Source organism: Apteryx mantelli, chromosome 4, assembly GCF_036417845.1.
Source record: "Apteryx mantelli isolate bAptMan1 chromosome 4, bAptMan1.hap1, whole genome shotgun sequence".
NCBI classification, from domain to species: domain Eukaryota; kingdom Metazoa; phylum Chordata; class Aves; order Apterygiformes; family Apterygidae; genus Apteryx; species Apteryx mantelli.
The window spans coordinates 33,651,378-33,663,595 of record NC_089981.1 but is presented as its reverse complement, the minus strand read 5'-3'; the positions used below and the strand labels follow the sequence as shown (position 1 = coordinate 33,663,595).

Here is a 12,218-nt window from a genome sequence, read left to right as displayed (position 1 = left end):
TAGTAATTTGGGAAACTAGGCAACAGTGTTAATAATGCTAATGTGATTTTTCAAATGTAGTATGGATAAAACACTGTTGACTACCCTGCCCAAATAATCAAGTTTGTAAAGTCAAGCACTGAAAAGTAAGAAAAAATAAATAAATTTTCACATGCATTTTTTATTTGACTTCCATATGTACATGGATTCTAAAAGACTTTAGTGACATAAGCATATGTTTTTTCATGATTCCTCTAATTCACCCATTTCACTGAGCCAGAAATGTGCAAGGAAATGCAGGAAAAGAGAGAACTTTCTCATGGTAAGGACAATGTTATGAGATTTTTATCTTCATCCATGGAAGTATTGCAAACAAGTAAGATTCTATCATGTCAGTTTATTATGCAAGTGATGATTTCATCTTCAGAGCAAAATTTTAACAAAGGTCCATACTAGTATTTACAATGCGTATTTACAAAGAAGGTGAAAAAAGATGAGAATGGCTGATTCTTGAATCCCAAGTGCCTGGCTTTTAATACTTTTTTAATGCACAAATATTAAGTAAGTATTTAGGAAAAAAGACAGGAATAGATACAACTCCCGCCTAAATGGAGCAGGCTGTGCAAGGGTGTAACTGTAATGTGTCACACGACCCAAGAGTAAATGCTGACCAGTGCGAACAAAGGAAGGAAAGGTGTATCTTCAGCTTTCCCCCAGTTAATCTATGCCTGGTTTAGACTGATTGACACTGCACTTTAAAGACAAAAACTAAGTCATGAAATCCTTCAAATTATCATATTTGACTGAATTTCCATCCCTTGACTTTCCTCCACCTGCAGCACACTAGACAAGGTAATAATTTATGATAATTATATGAAAATATACAATTAATATTCATCACCTCTCATTTCTCATCACTTTAGATGATCAGTAATGCAGAGTAAAAATGCTGTCAGATTTCTAATTGCTTTGTAATGGGCCTGAAGTAGGGAAATCGTTAAAGACAAACAATCTGTCACTTGTCTGTTACCTTAACTACCTATCACTTAAAAAAAAAAAACTCATTAAATACATTGCTAATGAACGACAAAAGACTGTACTCACTGTGCCCAGATGTACCTTTTTAAACAATATTGTAAATTGCTTAAATAATTTCCAAGACATTTTCAATCATTTTGTGGAAATTTAATGGAAAACCTATATTTTCAGTGCATGTTACATCTCATTTGTTCACATCATTATGACATTTAGTCTATCATATCACACATCTCCTGGGAGACAAAACTTTGTTTCTCTTTTTTACTGTTGACAAATGTGACCCAATTAAAACAAATTCTGGAAGAGCTGAACACTCAGATCTCTGACATACTTCTTTCTCTTAAAAAAAGAAAAAAAAACAGTGTATTAATCAGTTTTTTTAAAATCCTACCTCTTCCAAGGATTTTAATATCTAGATTAAAAAAGAAGCCTAACATTGTCCAAAACTGAACAAATTATTTTATCTTTGGTAGTGAAAGAAGTGTTCCCTAGAGACAGAATTCCGAATTTTCACTTATACTATTCCTTGAGTCAGCTATCTACTATAGCTCTGACAGAACAATTCATTTGAAGAAAATCCTCCTCACTGTACTCAGCTGAACAGTCAAAATGAAATCAGTAGGCCAGAAAGAGTATTTGCAAGAGCCTATAACGAAATATTGTATATAGCTCTCATTAACTGCCACATTAAAAATAAAGTCAGAAAAATGGAGAAAGAAAAATACAAAAATGATTTAAGAGAAAATATCTTACTGTGAAAAAGTGCTCAATCTCTTAAATTTAACAGAAACAAAGAAATATTCAGTGCCTGTTTGTGTTGGTATGTATTAGATGCTAAAAGGTCCTATAATTTAAGGTAAAGGATGTAATAAGAATTGACAGCTGAAAATGGAAGCCAGACAAAATCAAATTTAGAATTAGGCACAATTTTTAACTGTAGGGTAATTAGCTACTGAAACAGACTGTCTCAGAAGTGAGGAATTTCTCATTTCCTAATGTTGATAGTTAGACAGAACATACAGTGCTCCGTAATATAGAGAAATTCAGACTAAGTAATCTGGTGGTTCCTTCTGGCTTTATTGCTGTGAATCCTATTTCTTCTCAGTCATAAAATACAAAAGTACAGAAGATTCTGATGTCACATTAGAAAACCAGGAATAAAATAAATATAAAAAAAAGTTAAGCTAACAGACTGAATCAAGAATAGTATTTCCTATTAAGAACAGTACTAAAGCGTACACTAAATTTTAGCACATTTAAGTGCTGTCCAGATAGGGGCATAGTTGTCCATATGGGAATTAGTTACATTAAATGACTTTAACTTTTCAACTATAAAAAGGTATTCATCTCAAAATTCCTTATTTCTCAAATATTCTGAGTGTTCTAGATGGTAAATAATCTTACAAAGACTTGTCTTCTGATTTATATAAAATCTGTTTTTACTGGAATCAATCTTTTGTACACTTTTATAGCAATACAAAACCAATACAAACAAAAAAGCCAGAAAAAACTTTACTAATCTAAACACACTTTGAAAAATACAGATTGTCTTCATAAGTCAAAAATGTAGTTAAATTTGAAAAAGTCTGGATGTTGCAACTGTTTCTTAAAAGAACAGAATAAAAATAACAATCTTATCTTTTATTGTATTAATACACAACACAGTAGCCCAGGGAACTGCTGCGCATAAAATGAGTCAGAAAATTCTTTCCCTATACTCCTATCACAACATAGCACAGTACAATGTAACTGTTTTTAACAAAGCATGTATTAAAATGTTAAATTTTCCTCACAAAAACATTTAAAAAACAGCCTATATATAAATTATCTTACATTTACTATGGGAAGAAGACTTTAACACATTTAGTCCAGCTGCAGTGAAATCAATAGCACCTGTATATACTTATATAAAATTTGTTGAAGATGTACAAGGAACTAATGAAACATGGTTTCATATAGACTTGGGTCTTGTATCTCCTATACCTTCCCATTACAACAGTCCCAGATCCTCTCCATGACTTCAGTGTCTGTACACTGCAAATTGCTTTTTGTTTTTTCCACACATCCTAGACTTGCACTGCAAGTTCCCCACACTTCCCATGTCACTTACCTACTTTTGTTTTGGTGACAGAAGGGGAAGAAGCAGCAAATCCTGTGGCTAGTTTGAACTACATGCTGTAGTAGCAGCCAGTAGCTGCCAAAAGTTCTGTTTGTTTTATCCTGGGTCCCTCTCTCCTACATACTCATTTGATTTTAACACATCTTGAGGTAACTTAATAAAATTGGCTTGGAATTGATCAACAGCTCCAAAACTTATTAAGAGCAGACAGAGTATGATCAACTAAACCTAATCCCAAGAATACCTTAAAACATAAGACTGTGATTTTCCCCAAACTGGATAGATAAAATCATTAAATAAGAAACTGAGACACAAAGAATATAATATAAGGCTGATAAACCTATAGCGTTTTTTTTCATAGTTCATGCATTTTGCAGTTCATGAACCTCAAACTGTAGTATTTTCTTTTACTGCTAAACATGCGCAGAAAAAAAATGAGTTTGATCTCTGAAATTGTTCTGACTTCAGAGATATTTCAATAACATTTATAATTAATTTTCTATTAGATACAAATGCTCACAATTTCTCAGATAACTCTGAGTTTACACTGCATTACCAACTGGATTCAGGTACCAATCCTATAATGAATTCAAATGAAAAAACTATATGTAGCATTTAAGAGTCCTGGACTTAGGGACTAAAATTGTGTGACATCACCACATCTTCTACAGTTTTCCTTTTAACTTCCTCCCCTTCACGACAAACAGTATTCCTTCAACAGTATTTCTTCACAAACTGCATTGAGCAATATGGGACATTGCAAGCTCCTTGTGGGCTGATTGGCCAGCAGCAAGCCAAACTGAAGAAAGTAACTTATGAAGTCGTACTGACACCTTCGCCTCAGGGGATAAATTCTAATTTCAAAAGGGACTATGTAAATTAGCTCACACTTGATACACTTTGGTTCAATGACTTAAGTGAAATATATAATTATGTCTGTAAGTCAGCACTACAGAAGTTAAAATAGCATTGACAGAAGGAGCTGGATTGTACTGTGGCTCATATATCATCAAATGTACTGCCCAAGTGCAAAGACAGTTCTGTCCTTTTTGACAACTATGGACACCCATGCAACAAATTGGACCTCAGCTACTGAATTGTAGAAAAGGGCAAAATACTAGGCTACTCAAATCTTTATAGAGATGGTGGTGTCTAGGAAAGATAGAAAAAAATCAAACTGACTCCCAGATGTCGAGTAGATTTGTAGATTAGATAGTATTTTCTTCATTCACCTAAAAGGCCTCTTGCTTCTCTAGTGTCCATGCTAAAATATAAGCAAATGTTTGTCCCGCTCTCGTCCTGCACTGGTGGTGAAAGAGCACAACATCCCGGGAACAACGCTTCTCCTTCTTCCCAGTGCCCGCACAGCCCTCGCAAACGCTGCAAAGCGGTCGCTTCGGGGGCGCCCGGGCAAGCGGCGGGCGGGGGAGAAGGGCAGCGAGAGCCCGCTGCCCGGCGCCAGGGCGGCTCTCGGCCCGGGGGGAGGCAGCAGAGGGACGCGGGGCCCGCGGCGCCGCGGGCCGGACTCGCGGCGGCCCCGCCACGGGGCAGGGCAAGCGGGGCCCGCTGCGCGCCGGGCCCTCCCGCCCCCGGGGGCGGCCGCCCTGAGGGAGAAGGGAGGGAGGACGCTCCCGCGGGGCCGGGTGCGAGCTGCCGGGCCGGGGCCGGGGCCGGGGCCGGGGCCGGGGCCGGGGCCGCCGCGGCGGCCGTTACTTACTGAGCCTCGCAGCCCCTGTGGCCGCGCTGAAGCGCCGTCGGTCGCCATGGCGACGGCGTCGGGCCCCGGCAAGAGCTCCGCTTCCTGCCGGTGCCAGTGCAACTAATGCCCGGGCGGAAACAGGCAAGCCGGCGCGGTAAGGCCTCCGGACTGTTGCCCCTGCCACGCGCAGCTCTCACGGCTATGTCCGAGAGGGCTGTTTCCTCCCGGACGAGTTAATCCCGCGTACTGACCGCCGCCATTGCCGGGCCGGAGCTACGGGGCAGGTGGGTGCGAGTCGTGGAGTGGGGCTGGGCGCCTCGCGCGCCCTTCTGCGGGGCAGGCTCGGCGCTTCGCGCCGCAGGCGACCGTTGGCGTTCGTTAACAGCCGTTGCGCTGCCTCGTGCCGTGGCGGCGCCGTGTCGCGGTGGCGCCGTGTCGCGGCGGCCGTGCCGAGGAGGCGGCGGGAGGGCTCCGGGAGGGCCTCGGGTGCCGCACGGGCCTGGCGGCCGCGCACGGACACAGGAGGCTCCTCCTGGCGCGGGTTGGCTCCGCGGGTTGCGGTTCGGGTGTCCTGCCCGCCGCCGTGTCGGTCGGCGCGGAGCTGAGCCCCGGCCGTGGCTGTGGCGCGGCTCCGCTGCGGCGCACCGGCTGTTTCGTACTCGGTGGTGGGTCGCGCCGCAGGAGTGCGGCCCTGGGGGTGCTCGCATTTCTCGTCTAGGTTTAAAAGCCTTTGGGGATCAGGCCGGGGGAAGGAGTTCCGTGATGGAACATACGGGCTGGGGAGTGGGAATGGAAATATTTGTATTCCTGCATGATTCTTACTGAAAGGAAAGCAGGAGGCTTTACCATGTAGTCATGCCTGCCCTCTTTCTTCTTGTATCTCTACAAAGTTTGAAAGGCAGACTTCTACCATTAAAAAAAAAAACTGCAGTATCACAGAAGTATGAAACCATTTTTTAATGCTGAAGTGGAAAATAGCCTTTTCCTTTCTTTTGACAGTGGAAAAAATCACATGAAGCTCTACTGAGAAACAGTGTTATTCCATATCAGAAGATTCCTGATAAAATCAACTATTGCAAGTTTGGGGCTTCTGTGTGCCTAGGTGTCTGCTTTAAGCTCAAGCGTTAGTGTATCATTATTGACATTAACTTCCTGTGTTTTATTCCAGGATTGACAAAATAAAATTTCACACTTATATATACCTAATTTTCTGAGATAGTAATCACAGTGTTGCTTTAAAATAAAAGTGTATTACTTGTAACATAGGTAGGTTAAAAATAGCTCATAAGGTTAAAGTGCCAAGTGATTCTAAGGAGTTCATGGACAATTTATGAAACACGATACCCTTAAAGATAGGAAAGGAAACAGTCTAAATCATTTTCTGTATGTTCTCAAATCTGTGAGATGTTTTGGCCCCGTGAATTAATAAACTGTTTTTTGCGCTGTAGATTTCATGTAGGGAGAGAGGTATGTTTGAGGGCCACGGTCTATTTCATGATCCTGTAATTTGTCATATTTCCTCACTTTTAATTTTTCAAATGTTCTTTTCAAATTATAATTATTATTTCATTTTGTTAAGCAGCTCTAAGAAAGTAATTTCTTAGCCAGTCAGACTATGGCCTTTGAAAGGATAACTCAAAAGGACTGGTACAAAATCTTGGGTGCAAAGCCATCAGACAGTCTGACAGAACTGAAACGGAAGTACCAGAAACTGATTTTGTTAGTAAGTATGTTTTTGTTATTTAAATTGTGCAAAAATAACTTTGTAAACCAATAAAGTAATAATTGCAGGCTTCATTTTACAGTTTTTGTATAAGTGTGATTAATCAGGGTATGTTTATAATATCAGTTCATTTAGGTTGGTTTAAGTATGAAATAAATGTTGAGAGCTTACAATTTTTCATAATATTACATAAAGTGGGTGGTGGTGGTCTGGTTCCAAAATATCGATATATTTAGCAGCTGTGCTAAACACTTGTGAATGAATCAAGCCAAATATTTCATCCAGCACCTGATGAAACAGTATTCAGGCTTGCAGGTCGAGAAAGGTCATTCATTGTCTGAAGTACGTAGTCATGAAATGTACTAATCAGTACTTGTGATATTTACTCTCATGCCTGCAGTTAGTGTCCTGAATGCAACCCATAATAAATAATGAGCATCTTCAAAGAGCAAAAAGTTCTTCCTGAGAGTCTTCAGTAAGGGGATAGAAAATATATAGGGGGAGAAATACATGAATGTTAACTTAGGTTTTATTTGAAGGCTTCTGGTGCATTTGTGTAGAGTCATATTTTTGGTTATCCATTAAGACTTCATGTTCTCAGTATTCTCTTCATTCTTGCTGTATTCCTAGTATTCATGCATAAGAATCTCAGAGGTTACTTCATATTGTTCTTTGTTCTCCTGTATTACTCCTTCCCCTGAAATCTGGCTTTTTGCTCAAATCACGCTTTGGCCTGGCTTTCTGAGAAAAGGAGACATATGTAACTAAACTGTCTCAATTATTTTTTTATACTGTTGGTCATTTTCAACCAAATTTGATGGACAAATAGAAAATGCAAGATAACTAAGCTCTTTAAGTTTCATGAAACCTGGTGAGCTGCTAGAGAAGAAAGGCCCAAGTTAGTGTTCCTGACAAAAAGAAGGTGAGCAGAACTTGGTTTATATTGATTCTTTTAGATAGCTGGTAGCTAGATAGTCAGTATTGGCAGGATGCTAGATTAGCCATGCACATGCTCTCTTGCTTGATTTGAGATGTCAGAATTAATATGGTAGAAAGTGGAATTTTTAAGTGAGGTAAAGTAAATGCCAATCTAGGGGGAACTGGCTCTTGTTAGGTTTGAAATAAATTCATGCTTCTTTTTGTTTCCAGCCCCCTTAAATTGTTTTCAAGGTCATTTCACCAATGTATTCTGAATTAACACATTTTGATACTCTTACTTTTCAGCTGGGTTTCCTAAGCAATCCTGCTGTACATTAGCCCATCTCAGTGCCTCTTAATAACTTTAAGTACACAGATTAGCTTCAGACAAATTTCACAAAGAAGTAAGATTCTTAAGTTATACACTTTACAGGACATTTGCAGGCAGATGTAGGACAGAAATCCTTTGGTTCTCACTGTTAAACATGAGAAAAATCAATCTCAGAGAAGGCTTTGGAAACCAAGCTTCTTAGTTCCACTCTTAACAGTAATACTTGTTTCCTTGGACATCCTACTATTTCTTTATTGAATTACTAGTAAAATATAAATAAAAATTTAATAATGATCTCTTTGTTCTTAATGAAAATGAAGGGACTGCAATGTAAAATATCTCTTCTGTTCAGATAGGTGGCTGACAAACTGAATGCTATGATGGAATTAATGTATTTCTTTAACTATGGACCTATGTATAATAATTAAAACCATATATAAAGGATTCTTCAGAGCTGTTTGCCACCTGAATAAAATAGAACAGTATTGAAACTACATTTCTTTTTCTGTGTCAACTTAAAAAAATAATACTGGCTTGTACTGTTATATCACCATACTTTCATGTAATTATTTTGAAGCATATAAAATGAAAATCCTTGCAGTTACAACTGCCTAAACTTTGCTGCTGCTAAAACTATAATAAGCTAACTATTCTTTAGAATCTGTGCATTTCCAAACTAAGTGGTCAGTGTTCTTTATTTGAAAAGTCAGTGGGAAATGTTAGAGAAAATTGGAGTACTTTTTTTTTCCCCTCCTGCATTGTTTGGCTCAGAATTCTTTTGCTATTAGTGATGGCACACGCACGCTCTCTCTCACTTTCTCTCTCTCTCTCTCTCTCTCTCTTTTTAATTAAAAAAAAAAAAAAAGCCACAATGGTACTTACTTGTGGGTATTTTCTCCAAGGCAGATTTTCTGGTCCTTGTCTGTTGCTCTTGCCATATGTCCTGTCTCTGTTCATCTTTTTCTTTTAGCTGAACTGTTACAGACTTTTTTTGTTTGTCTATTTACTGATACGGCATCTAGTGCGGTCAGTCCATAGCTTGTGATGGGCATAAAGGCATGATGGTAATAAAACAGTTATTTTTATACACCTTAAAAACTCATTGGCTATAGGAGTGACTGGAGCCTACAAAACATACACCTTCATTAAAAGGACTTTCCATAGTTAAAGTGTGAAATGCATTGCCACAGATGTTGTTGAATTCAAGAGGTTCCATGGTTCAACGAGCTGTTAGATGTTCATGAAAGAAAGGTCCACCGTGGCATGCTAACACAAAAATTAGTGTGTCTGGTTCAGAAGATCCCCGAGCTGTGGGCTTCTGAATATTGGTAGAATATAAAAGGAAAGTGTCACTATATGTTTGTCTTGTCCTGATGCTGTTCCCTTGGTGTCCATTACTACTCATTATTAGTGAAAAGTATAGGTCCAGATTGATCTTTCATCTTACCTGTTGTGTCCCATTCTTGTGAGTTAATCCCTTTGCTCCCCAAGTAAAGCTTGTACTTAGAGCTCTTAGTGGCTGCATGCCTCTAACTCACAAAATGTTTATTTATGGTTTCTAAAGTTGTTGCTGGAGATACTGGGAGTAGTATCAGTATGGGCAGATCTACATGCAGATGCTCCAGGCAATTCTTTGCACTGTGGTGGTAGTGATTTAGCAGAGTAAGTCCAGTTTAGAAGCTGGAATGGCAAATGAACAGTTCCATGTGCTGCCTGTGAAGAGATTTCATGACAAATTATGTGGTCAATGCAGAGAGTTCTGGCTTATGCATAGCTGCAGAAGTTAACCTTCTGAAGAATTGTACTCTCCTAATTATTTTAAAATTCAAATGTTTATAAAGCAGGTAAGATCTTGGATACCAATTGCAATTGATATGATATTCATTCTGTAATGGTGAATATTCTAACCACAGATTTTCATTAGCATCAGAGATGATCAATGGTGGAATTTATTTTTAAACATAATTCTGCTGTTAAAATAAAAATGGCAAATGCCTGAATCCAAGCTCTCTTGAGATGATCCCCAGTGCTCATGTTGAGCATTTGCTTTTTGCCATCTGCTATTTTCTGTATTTGTCAACACATGTATGCTTAGCATCTTGAATGAACAGGCAGATGTAAATTTCCTAGGCTAAGAAGAGTTGGAGATCTTGCCATATGTCATCCAAAAGATATCTAAATTTGTAAATAAATTTCAGGACTGACCTTACTAATACAGGGTAGTATGCAAATAAATGGTTGCATTGTACATTGTGATGAACTGTCTCACAAAGGCAAATTCAGTTAGAACTGATTTCTTTTTAAAATATAATCTGTTTTTGTCAATTCTAGCAAATTAAGGATGGACATGGACTCATAACAAATGGAACTGTATGTAAGGACCCAACTGGGACAACATATCTTGAAGTGAATTATTTTACTATGGTTTCTGAATTATTTCAATCCCATCTTTAAAATAATATTAATTAAATACAGAAAATAGCATAGGTTTGGCCTAAAAATTATTATGTTTTTCTTTTGTATTTTATAAACTGGTACTTTTTATTTGTTTCACCTTATAAACTTTTACTTAAAATATTTAGATTTAAAAATTTCTTTGCAACCATGAAACTTAAAAATTGTGTAAAATTCTTGCATACTCATGTGACTGACACCTGGATCATCTTGATACTTTCCTATTGTAACAATCAATAGTAGTTGAAGATGACAGGCTTTTGAATACAGGACATGCTCATGATACTGGCAATTTTATAAATAGGTTATTTTTAAAACAAAATCAAACTTTTTTGTATGCTGGCTTATACTCCAGTGTATGGTGATTCATACTCCAGTGTTTTCTCTGGCAGAGAATTTCACCCAATAACTCTGAGAAAGTATTTAATTAGAAATATATATTTTATAACCAGCATAGCCCTATGCAAAGATTCCTTGATTGGCTATCTTAAATTCCTTCTGAAGTGCTCTCTGGAGCACAGAAAACTTGCAGATTTCATATTCCCAAAACAGATATAAAGGATTTTGAGAATTATTACTTTTTGTCTAAATAGGAGGAATTCAGTCTTTAATCTTTTTGTCTTCAGAACATCCTCATGATTTTGAAATATTTGGGATAAATACAGCCTTTTTATCCATAAGTAGATACACTGCAGTTTCAACAGTAAGAATTCATGAATGCATAAACAAGTTTTAGGCTGTATACATAGTCTCTCAAGGAAACCATACAGCTTTTGGAAAGGATGTTGCTTTTGTTTTGTTTCTGAACGTATAAAACTAACAGCAGATAAAATTAGAGTAACAAAAGTAGGGTATTTGAAAAAATTTGTACCATCTTATCATTGCTACAATTTTTATATCACCTTCTGGTCTAGGATTTTGTGGTCAAAAAATGAGCTGCTAGATTGTTTTAAAATTTTCATGTAGCTGCTCTGTATCTGAAAACTGCTCTTTATAGAAAATAAAGTCACCAAACATATAAGCTTTGTCTAGCTGAAAATCAGGTGTCTGTTCATGTTGATGCTGATGATATTATAGGATACCTTTCAACTGGAAAAAAATTATTGTGCAGGAAAATTATATGCTGCTGTTACAGTGCGTGCCCTAATCTTAAAGAAAATCCATGTAATTTGAGCAAGGAGTATTCAGGATGCTCTTATTTTTAATGTGGAAAGGAGATAAAATGTGCCACTTAACACATTGGTACAAAGATTATCTTTTGATCGGAAGGGGTGGTGTGTGTTCATAAATACAAACAAAGTGTTAAGATGATCACTTATTCTGTTTGAAAGAATAGAAAATTTGAAAACAGCATCAGGTATATGTGAGAATGACTGTCAGCAACATTAAAAAAGGACATTAACAGAAGTTTAATTTAGTGAAGCAAAATAATTTCAGGAAGAGATTGTTCAACTGAGCTTGTGTAGAGGAAAGACATCTATCTCTCTGGAGGAAAAAAAAATTCCATTGTATTGGATTTAGGTACACATCACATTTTGCAAGGACAAGCAATACAGTGGAGGTCATATATGTAAAGTTACAAACTAAATTCAGTGTTACTCCTGAAAGTACCTGCCAGCTAAGGACTCTTTTGATGCTGAATTTAAGTTGAGAATTTGATTTCTAAAAATGAAAACACTTTGAGCAGTGGGTTATTAAAAGTCTTATAATAATGCTTTTCGTAATGAAGATTATCATTAGAGAGTAATCCATGTCTGCTCATTTTGTGATTTTATTTTCTTAATAACCTTTTGCAGATCTTTCTTTTTCATTTGTATGGCAGCATATTTGTTAGAGAAACTTAGCACATTATTGTGCTTCTATAACTCTAGTTGAGGTAACTAACAGAAAATGGATTTTGTAATTTGACAGTATAAATAGAAGAACAAGTTCAGTGCAGCCTAGTTGTAGCTGACTG

General features: G+C 37.7%; 2 protein-coding genes across 4 annotated transcripts in view; one reads left to right on the top strand and one right to left on the bottom strand.

Annotated features, from left to right (window-relative positions):
* DCDC1 (doublecortin domain containing 1) overlaps positions 1-4,901 on the bottom strand; it is a 41,144-nt gene extending 36,243 nt beyond the window's left edge. The window contains 1 exon segment of the mRNA XM_067295350.1: positions 4,854-4,901. Coding sequence (XP_067151451.1) covers positions 4,854-4,901 — 48 coding nt within the window.
* Positions 4,902-5,051: 150 nt separating this feature from the next.
* DNAJC24 (DnaJ heat shock protein family (Hsp40) member C24) overlaps positions 5,052-12,218 on the top strand; it is a 40,427-nt gene continuing 33,260 nt past the window's right edge. Inside the window, exons 1-2 of one of the 3 annotated variants that reach the window (XM_013959370.2) lie at positions 5,052-5,119; positions 5,835-6,558. In XM_013959370.2, coding sequence (XP_013814824.1) covers positions 6,451-6,558 — 108 coding nt within the window. In that variant the 5' untranslated portion in view covers positions 5,052-5,119; positions 5,835-6,450. Of the gene's footprint in view, positions 5,120-5,346; positions 6,559-12,218 lie in introns of those variants that run through there. The other 2 variants (XM_013959372.2, XM_013959371.2) reach the window with 2 other exon arrangements.